The 10,744-nt window shown below is 42.6% G+C and overlaps 1 protein-coding gene across 1 annotated transcript; it reads left to right on the forward strand.

Annotated features, from left to right (window-relative positions):
• The first annotated feature begins 542 nt into the window (after positions 1-542).
• Positions 543-7,341, forward strand: LOC101778386 (probable sugar phosphate/phosphate translocator At1g06470). The gene is made up of 12 exons (XM_004964770.4): positions 543-1,123; positions 1,207-1,376; positions 1,467-1,552; positions 1,651-1,700; positions 2,496-2,563; positions 3,638-3,738; positions 3,874-3,886; positions 4,374-4,558; positions 4,637-4,723; positions 5,292-5,386; positions 6,017-6,179; positions 6,716-7,341. The coding sequence occupies exons 1-11, from the start codon at positions 801-803 to the stop codon at positions 6,144-6,146; spliced, it is 1,308 nt and encodes a 435-aa protein (XP_004964827.1). The 5' UTR covers positions 543-800; the 3' UTR covers positions 6,147-6,179; positions 6,716-7,341.
• The last annotated feature ends 3,403 nt before the right edge of the window (positions 7,342-10,744 follow it).

A 10,744-nucleotide genomic window follows, 5' to 3' on the forward strand; every position in this document is an offset into this window, starting at 1 on the left:
GCACTCCACATGATACGAAACGCTAGAATATATGCATGCTTTTAGATAGCAGAGACACGCATTGGAAGATAGTAATAATGAATTGAGACTCATGATCATACCTGCAAGATTCACACTTCTTGCTATATTATGTTATGATGCATCTTTAGTAAACTTTCAGCATCGTGATCGATAAACAAATAGGTTTTTAATATATCAAAAAGTATAAGCACAAGTAAACCCTTCTATGCCCACCAAAATACACATTACTGTTAAATGTCTGGCCATAGATTTACACAACCATTAAAACGACAAATCTTCAACAGCGAAAAGATAACCATTGCTGAGTCCTCTCCTGCTGTGAGGCACCACCACCATCACATCCGATCCAAGCCCCACGCTCCCAAAACCCTTCCATTCCACCTTTCGGCCGCAGCAGCCGGCACCGGCAGGCCCCCGCGCGCCCCCACCAAGAAGGCTGGCCGCCACCAACCCACCAGCCCAGGCACCCAACCGGGCGCGGCCACCCGACCCCAACCCGACCTGCCCACCGCGCGCACCCGCCAAATCAACCAACCAACCCATCGTCCCCGCCCCCGTTCCGGCTGGCAGGCAGCCGCTCGCGAACGCACAGGCGCCGACCCCACCCCACTCCGGCACTCCCCCGCTCCATTCCCCACGCGCGGCATTCCCAGATCCCCGCCCGCGCCGCGGCATTGGGACCGGCAATCCTGTCTAGCGCCGTGCCGCGCGCGCGCCCACGCACGCAGCGCGCAATGCGAGCCTTGTAGCCCCCGGAGCACGAACGGAATCAAGGAGGCATGCATCCCAAGCCCGAGGCCGGGGACGCCGACGGGGGCGCCGCGGAGGTGGGGTCCCCGCGGTCGGGCTACTTCCGGCAGCGGAGCATGCACGCCGCGGCGGCAGCGGCGGATCCGGAGGCGGCGCGCCGGGCGCTCGACGTCGAAAACCCCCCTTGCTCCGCCGGCGGCGCCTGCGGAGCCCCGGGGCTGCGGCCCAGCGAGTCCGTCACCAAGCTGGAGTCGCTGGAGCGCGCGGAACGCGCCGCGCTGGCACCCGCCGTCGTGCTCAGGACCGGGTTCTACATCCTGGTGTGGTACGCGTTCAGCACCTGCCTCACGCTGTGAGTGGCCTGGATCTCCACTCCCCCCTACTCATCTCGCCGCGGAAATGGTGGCCTGATTGCTTCGTTTGTTGGGATGGCAGATATAACAAGACGCTACTAGGGGACAAGCTGGGCAAGTTCCCGGCGCCGCTGCTGATGAACACCGTGCACTTCGCGCTGCAGGCGGGGCTGTCCAAGCTCATAATCTTCTTCCAGCCCATGGGACCTGACAGTGGCGTCGAGATGGGGTGGAAGGATTACTTCATGAGAGGTGTGGATCTCGGTTTACAACCGATTGCAGCAGTGATTTGTGTTTTGCTTGTTTCGGACAAAATATTAGTTCTGACTAGCTGTTCTGCAGTCGTACCAACTGCTCTAGGGACGGCGCTGGACATAAACCTGAGCAACGCCTCTCTAGTGTTCATCTCGGTGACGTTTGCTACTATGGTGTGTTGTTCGCTGAAGGGTTTAATTCACTTGCACTTCTCGAGTTAGATTTCTCAATCTGTTAAGTAACTAGATTTCATGAAATTGATGTTCCGCAGTGTAAATCAGCCGCCCCGATATTCCTTTTGCTCTTCGCGTTTGCATTTAGGTGAGTGCTGGTCTTCATTCCCCTGGTTATTGTTTTTCCTACTTGGAAGTTAGTAGTAGATTGCATTATGGCCATATTAGTAGAGCAGGGCATTTAGATTCTGCATACTTGTTACATTTTTGCCACATAATTGGTTGATACAGTTCTATGCTTATTCCACTTTTGAAGACAATTAGTTGAATGAGCCAATGTCGTTCACTGATCAATTTTGTTAATCTTAAGCTAGAAAGATATCACTAACCTTTTTACAAAAGGCAAAAATTGAGGTTCAAATGTAAATCAGTGATAAACCCACACTTCCCTTAACCACATGAGGATCTTGTATGAACTTTAAATGGCCACAGCCACACTAATGGCCTAGTATCTGGATTGACAATATAACTTTATTTAGAAAGGTAGTTACAAGTAAGCTAATTTCGAATAAGCATGCTTCTTTTATGTAACTCTTTTTATGAAGTATCTTCTCAACGTACTGCTTTCTTCTTTACTTGTAACTTGTGAACTATTCTTTTTGAAATACAGATGAGCATTACAAATTCTTTTTCAAGAATTTAGTTGCACACTTTGCAACCTCATCGGATTGCGTAAAACCTGCTCATCCACTAACTAATTTGATTACATAGTATCGATTTGTTATTTCCTTACGATAAGTTGATTGCAGTGTCATAATATCCATTTATTTTCTTAAGAAAGGGGTCACCATCACCCCCTAAATAACATACATATCTTAGTGTTTCTTTTGTTTTCCATTGCTTTCGATCGTATATGCCTCTAAAAGTTCCTCCAATTTTCAAGGTTGGAAAATCCTAGCATCAAGCTTCTAGGAATCATATTTGTTATCTCTATTGGAGTTCTAATGACAGGTATGCTTTATGATAAGAATTTTGTGCAATGCCAGTTTGCTTACTTCTAAGATTTAGCCTTTTACCCCTTTGGTGCTTTTCCACACTTGTCATTGTTAGATTGTATTTTTCATTTTTTTTTCCTGCACTGCTTGAAACATAAACCTATCAGTAATGAACAAAAGCTTTCCTTATAGAAAGTGGTACATATAGGTATTCCAGTTATCCATATTACTAGTTATTCGGGAGCTTAGTTTATAATAAGAAAATCCAGGCCTTCTCAGAATAAATTTAAAGTTTATTTTTCCTTGCAAAGTTGAAATCCACACAGCATAGCAGGAACCCACATCCTCTGTTGATGTTGTGTTCTTCTTAATTGAGGAATTCTTATTTCTAGTTTGGTTTGTCGCTACCGAATATGCCTTCCTTTATAGTCTCTTTGACAAGTGCGCCACAATAAGAGCATGTGATATCGTTTGACTATCTGTTGCAATTCAAGTTCACTTCAGCAGCTTGTGAAGTGAAAGAAACTTTACTTTGACCCAGAAGGCCAAAATGCTACTGATGCTCTTCTCGAACAACGCAGGAGAACTGATGCTCTTCATAAAAATAATAAAACATGGTCCATCATTGGCAGCTTTAATAGTTAAATGGAGAACTGGGAATTCTGGATATTCTTCAGTTTCACACTTTCACTACTGGAAACACATTTCTAGGCTTTTCCAACATTTTGATGATGAAGTTGTTTAGGGAATTTGTATAATTCTTACAGCCTTATAGGACTTCCTGATGCCATATTTTAGTTAGTGGTGAGTTCGCTGCCTCCTAGAATCCTAGGTCGGAGGATTGTCCTTCTATGCAATTAGATTTACTACTGAGTCAAATTAGTTCTCCAGAGGATATGTTGTTTTAAGAAATAGTCTGCTCCACATCACATCAAAGTTCACATTGCAGTAAACTTGAATTTAGTAATTGAGTGTTTTTCTTATCATAGTCACCATGTTAACTGTAGCATTCTAACGTGCAGTTCTTTGGTCAATGCTACACAAATAATTGGATTTATAGTTTCTGATTTGACAATATTATTTTCGTCAGTTGCCAAGGAGACCGAGTTTGACTTCTGGGGCTTCATTTTTGTGACGCTTGCTGCAGTTATGTCAGGATTCCGCTGGTCCATGACTCAGATTCTGTTGCAGGTGAGTCTATTGATTAATTATATAGAGGTTTTTTTTAGCTATTGTCAACCTCACAGTCTCACTCTTTTATTTCTTTTATGCTCCTGGGCTGATGATTTCTTTTCTGTTTCTGCATGTGGATCTTGGTATTTCAAGAAAGATGCTTATGGTATGTAAGCTTTGCTTTATTCTTGAATGTCAATTCCAACGATTGGAGAGGAGCATTAGGTCGTGCAGATGTTTTATTCTTCTACATATCTGATTATTCGATTGATTTGTTTTATGCGTATTGACTAAACCTTTTCCTACCAAATGGGAGTGCACTCAAAAGTTAGTAACCTAAGAATTAGATGAGAGCTCTATCCTCTCTTTTCTGAAGCCATTGTTTAGCCATTATGAGTGAATCAAGTGGCAGAGCAGTTGATATGATTTGAGCCCAAATGTTATACAACATCAGATGATGTTGATCTTTAGCTTCTGGAGCATCAGGAACAACACTTCACGCAAATAAGCTCTAGTTCTGCTTGAGCCATTCCATTAGCTTAGTATCTCTGTCTCCAGCATGTGTTCTAAGCTTGGATGAAAGTGGGACCACAATTATTTTATCTAAGCATGATTTGACTAATAGGAATTCATGAATTGTCTTCCTTTTGCAGGCCTGAAAAATCCTATTACCTTGATGAGCCATGTTACCCCAGTGATGGCCATAGCCACCATGATACTGTCCCTATTACTGGATCCTTGGAGTGATTTTCAGAAGAATTCATATTTCGATAACCCTTGGCATGTCATGCGCAGTTGCTTACTTATGCTTATTGGAGGCTCCTTGGCCTTTTTCATGGTAACGAGTCTTGTATAATTTGGGACAAAACTTTCAGTAATTATCAGAGATTTCATGAACTATTAATTCTAACTGCAGGTGTTAACAGAGTATATACTTATTTCAGCAACGAGTGCCATAACCGTGACTATAGCTGGGGTAGTAAAAGAAGCTGTAACCATTTTGGTAATATTGAAAATATGATCCTTTCTGAACATTTTCTTTTATTTATATTCTTTCATTTGCAGTTGAATCTAGACTTCATGAACCCCTTCTGAAGAATTATTGTTCCTAGTTTACATATTATTTTTGCATATACTGCTATCAACCATGAACTACACTTCATCTGGAAAAAGAAAAGAACAATACAGGTGGTTGACAATTGAGTGGCACATGATAGAGTAGCTACCAAGTCTTGAACAACAAAAAATGGAAACGGTTCATTTGTTGTCTATACAAATCATCCAACGAGAGAAAAAATCCAACAAGTACCTTCATTTTTTTTGGCATACAATATTAGAGGGAAGCTATCAAGTATCGACAGAGTTGTATCACAGAAAGGCTAAACACATGGCTTGTCTGCTAGTACTAGTATGAAGCTTGATAACCCCAGAGATTAGGAAGTACTCCCTCCGTCCCGAACTACAAGCCGTGTGGAACGGACGGAGTAGTTTGTTATTCCTAGGCTCCATAAAATAATAGGCATTTGGTTTCTATACCTCTTATAAATGATCTTTGTACCTTGATCTTTCAGGTTGCGGTATTTTATTTCCATGATGAATTTACTTGGTTGAAAGGGGTTGGTCTTTTCACCATTATGGTTGGTGTTAGCCTATTCAATTGGTACAGGTAAGTAATCTCATTCCAAGATCATGTGCAGCACACTGTGATATCAAAGCCCGTAATTCCTAGGAAACAAACTTTTGCTCACCTCAGGCTAAGAGGGATCAATATGTGTTTGGTGACTCGAGCTGAACTGCCAAACAGCTAAACTGAAACACCTTCCCTTAACATTTGGTCAAGTTATAATCAGCACTGTTTTCCTTGTGGAAGTTATAACCTGCAATTTAGTCTTAGGGAATTATGGCAGAGATATTTATTGTTCAGAATTAACATTGTAACCATAAAAAATAACTTAGTATTAATTTGTTGGTCTTGGTCAATATGCGTCCGGTGGCTCAAGCTAAAGTACTATAAGAACCTATAGTGGGGTTGACCTCTGATTTTGATTCCGGTTTACATAAGGCATTTTCTTCTACAATATGCCAAAAAAACTTGATGCACAAACTGTTGTGCCATATAAAAAAATTCACTTCATATTGTTGTAAACTGATTGTTATCCATTTGAGGAGCTTTGGTTGCCTTGTGAACGACATACTAATCCCTCCGTTCACAAGTAGTTAAACACTCTTTGTGCATGATATCAGGAAGTTAGCTTTCATGGTGACATGGTGTAAGAATATTTGTCTCTAATCGCAGGTACGACAAATTCAAAAGGGGTCAGACAAGTGAGGATGACATCAATTCACCTCAATTTACTGGTGATGCCAAGTACATTATTCTAGATGACTTGGAATATCAGGATGAATTTGGGGAGGAAGATACATAATTTTGTAATACGGCGACTTTTAATTGCCATTTGGTAAGAATCAGCATCTCTTATAAAGAAAAAAGACCCCCCCCCCCCCCCTCCCGCATGATTGAGCACAAGACGATGCATGCGGTCCCAGGCCCCACGTTCGATTAGGGAAGCAATTTGAAAAATCAGAGTATGGTTCCGAAGCCTTTGTTTTGCACAATGCATAAGTGCAACCTCCTACCCTATCTGTATCTATATCTGAAGACCTACTGGTCCTCTTTGCTTCAGTTTGCCTGTTGTATCTATATTTGAAAGTCATAAGAGGAACCAAATAAATTGAACTTACATGATCAAAGTCAATAAAATATTTGCTTCAGTTTGCCTGTTGTATCTCTATCTGAAGACCTACTGGTCCTCTTTCAGTCTCTCTGCATTGTCTTACTGGATAGTTAGACTTTGATTGGGCTCTTGGGAATGTTAGTGATGACATGTGACAATGCTATTTTAAAAGATTAATTAGCTCATTCAATTTTACTTAAATATCTCTCTATTATTCAATAACCAATTTATTGATGATTTAATCTGTCTGATTCTGGCAGGCGTGTTCAAGCCTGACCCAGTCATACCTGCCTGTTGAAAATAGTCGATACTTATGAAGTTTTCTCTGAAAGACACGCATGAAGAACACAGCTAAGGCTGGTGTGGTTATGCTATGCACACCAAAATTTGATGTCATCTGTGTGAGGTATGTCCATTGCAGGATGGATATAACTCACATCTTGATCAAACAGTCAGGCTAACTACAGTGACAAACAATGAGCCAACTCCATCATATCAGAATTCCTGTTTGGAGAAGATTGGCGGTCGTTACATATTGATATGCATGCTTATAGTGGAAATTGCTGAGGATGATCGACATCTGAATTCTTATTCCTCTCTTTGCATTATTGCAGTATGCACATATTCATTCTTGAGCATCTACATTTTTGGTGCCCAGGTGTATTCATTCTCTACAGACGTCTCTTTGTAAGCGTGACCGTAGGATACCCAACACGTGCTGTTTTCCCTAAAAACCATAGGGAGCGGCGTTCAATTTTACTTGTATTTTGTAAAACTACTAAATGAAAGAGTCATTCCTCTTATCCCGGTACCATGACATTTCTTGTGATTGCTGTACTATTTTACAGTTGGAAATGAGATATATGAATGTACGATTGTAAGGTTCTTTCTTGTGATGAAAATCACTTGCCTAAACATATATGACTGTAAGGAGAAATATCATAATTGCATCATTACACGCTGTCACGAATATGACGTCAAATGGTGGGTGGGTCGGCCCGGAGCATAGCAAACCACTGTTGTGACTCGTTTTCCCACAATCACGCATGTACACAATTTTTGTAAAGGCTGCACAATATTTAAAAAACAACTACAAAATAACGCAAGCATCAGTGTTAGGGTGTGTTGGAGCTCACAGAGCTGATTCTATGCTGATGCCAAACAGTTTTTCATAGAGAAGTGATTCTCTTCTGATTCTGTAAAATGATTCTCTGAAATGAACTAAGAGGGTGGGAGCTGAAAAAAGTAGCTTCTCTTGATTCTGTGAAATGATTCTCCATAGTGATTTCAAAAGTTTATGCTAGAGAATCACTTTCAGCCATAGATCAGGACGTGTTTGGTATCGCTCCCGCTACTCCGCTCCGCGCGAGAATTGGCGGAGCACTACCAAACAGCATCGCCGCCGCCTGATTCACCCCGAATCGAGTCGGAGCGATTCGCTCGATTCCACAATGAGGGAGGAGCGGAAAAAACTTGCTCCCTCTTCCCCCTCCCGATTCCCTTCCGCTTCACCTGTCTCGCTCGTCCCCGCCCGCCTCTCTTCCCTGACCGTCCACTGGAGCTTGGTGGGGATTCGATTCGTTAGCAGCCCCGCACTCCCCGATCGCCGGCGCAGCGCTCCCGTCGAGGTCCCTACCGGTGCCGCACTCCCCACCGAGATCCAGGCCATGGATCTCCATCGAGAGGAATCGACGAGGCTACCATGGACGACGGATTTTGCGTGAGGAGGCTCCTCAACAACGCCTGGACCTCCTCCTCGGACTTGCGCGATAGGCGGCGGCACACCTCTCAAAAAAAAAACTCGACTGGTGAGGGAAGAACCACCCCCACGGCATGGCATTAAGAAGGGACCGTATGATCCCGATCGAGAAAACCCCCCGAACCCTAACCCATGCCCATTTATGGCCAAATTGAACTTGGGCCGGCGACCACCGTTACACAGGCTAGCGCAACGCACCGTAACCTGGGCCGGCGACGCACCAGCAACCCAAGCCAGCAAGCACAACGAGGGGTTTTTTTGGGTGCAAATACCAGGGTTCGAACCCTGGCCGGTGGGCACAACCAACGACCGCCACACCACTGAGCTATCGCTCAATTTGCGGCATACCTCTCCAACGCTTGCGCCTTCCTCACGCTAGAGCAGCAGGCGTTGCCGACCTTCTCCGGCGCCCGAGCAGCCTCCTCACGAAGTAGGCGCCGCCGGCCCACTCCGGCGGCCACGCCGCGTCGCTTCAGAGTAGCAGTAGCTCGCGAGGAACGGGGGTCTGCGGTGGCGACCAGCGAATGCTTGGATTCCATCGAGCTGAAGCTGAAGCCAACGGAGAATCAATACCAAACAGGTTTTTTGGGGGAGTAGGAGCGGCGGGAGCGAGAGCAGAGGGGAGCGGGGAGCGGAGCGCAGCAGAGGTAGTGTAGAGCGCTGCCAAACGCGCCTCACTTCTCTTAGAGAAATAGCTCCCATAGAGAATCAAAATCAGCTGCCAACTTTTAATTCATCACAAGGCCGAAGCATTACATATGCATGTAGACTTTCTAAGATCCATTATAGCAAGAACCTTACATACTGCTTGTAGTTGCGTACAAAATATATTAAAGAGTAGTAATGCTCTAGAAAAATAACTAAATGGAAATCAGCGCTTGATATACATGTCGCGTCATCAAGACATCAACAGACTGAACGACAGCCAGCAAAGCAGCAAGCTGGCCGTCCACATTACAAAACAGCAGCATGTCATATCATCAACAGAATTTTTTTTTTTGAAAAGTGATACCATCAACAGATTCAGGGACAATAGCCAGCAAACTATCCTAATTCCTAACTAAAATTACATTGAAAAATCATCATCACCTTCCATATCCAGCAGCATGACTCAAAAAGAGACTCTCCGAATGCAGATCTACAATCAAGCAAAGCGAGAAAGCACTTTAGTCAGGTGCATTAAGAACATATTCTCTATACGACAATTTACAGTTTTTTGTAGGAAGAGGAATATGTCAGCAAAAATGAGCTGAAAACAGGTCTACGTTCAGATAAAAACGCAAAAAAGAAAAAGAGTCCATCAAAAAGTCAGAAAATGAGGTATTTCATAAACAAAACTATTGCCTTACATTTCAATGAAGTAGTTCTGTAACACATAACATGTTTATTTATTAGCATGAACATATAAACAATTCAGATGCTGGAGGAGATGATAATCTTAGTTTACCAAAAATGTAAAAAGAAATCTAAAGAAAGTTATCCAGTGAAAAAGGAAAACCAGAAAAGTCGTGATGCAGACAAAGTATTCAGCTACACTGGTATTTCAACGAACAGAAATTTCATTTTGCATTTTGGCAAAATACTAAATACTACCTTAGCACTTAACAAGTTTTTATCATTTCAGGAAGAATGTGCCAACAACTCAGAGGTGGTTTTAGATCATAACCTAATTTCAGGCAAAGGGCCAAAAAAAAATACAAAGAAAGTTGACCGAGGAAGAAGGAAAAGCAGAAAAAGTTGTAAAGAGAAAACTTGCAGCTACACAGGTATAACAAACAAAAGTTTCATACTTTCCATTTTAAGGACACATCAATGATTAGGAGCTAAAGGGTGACAAACTGACAACAAAGACAACTTTACACCAATGAGTACAAAGAGACCCTCCAAAAGGTCATTAAGCAGAAGATGAGCGTCTGGTTCAGGTCAAAAGCTATAATGTAACTGCAGTTCAAAAGCAGTTTACCATACATAAATGTTAGTGTCATCTGAATGCATAAATATACCAAAACCAGCTATTTTGCTCGCATACCAATAACAAAACATGCAGTGAGCTCCACTCATACGAAGGCTATATAAGGTGTGGATATTCACAGTGGATAGCAGAACACGAGCTCCAACAATCAGGATTTTAATCACACAAGGATATGCACACAGGTTTAGCAGAACTGAGTAATCAGAAACCATCTGACCTAAACATAGCACTAGGACTTAATCCCAAAAGTAAATAAGCATGCTCAATAGCAAAAATCCATAATCACTACTTCCATAATCTTTTTCAAGGTTGCTAAAGAAAATAAGTAGATTAGTTCTTAATTTCAAACTAGAGTTAACCCAATTTGTGAAACAACATACCTATGATTGAACTACCCATGGTTGAAGCAAAAACAAGTAAGTTCTACTCATGGGTTTAAGCAAAAACAAGTTCTTTATGGGCTTAAACTAGTTCTACGGCTATTCAATTCCAACTATTTTCTAGGAAAGTTTCAACTAATTTCATGGCTGGAACTGGAAAAATCAAATACATCACAAG

Source organism: Setaria italica, chromosome IV, assembly GCF_000263155.2.
Source record: "Setaria italica strain Yugu1 chromosome IV, Setaria_italica_v2.0, whole genome shotgun sequence".
Lineage (NCBI taxonomy): Eukaryota > Viridiplantae > Streptophyta > Magnoliopsida > Poales > Poaceae > Setaria > Setaria italica.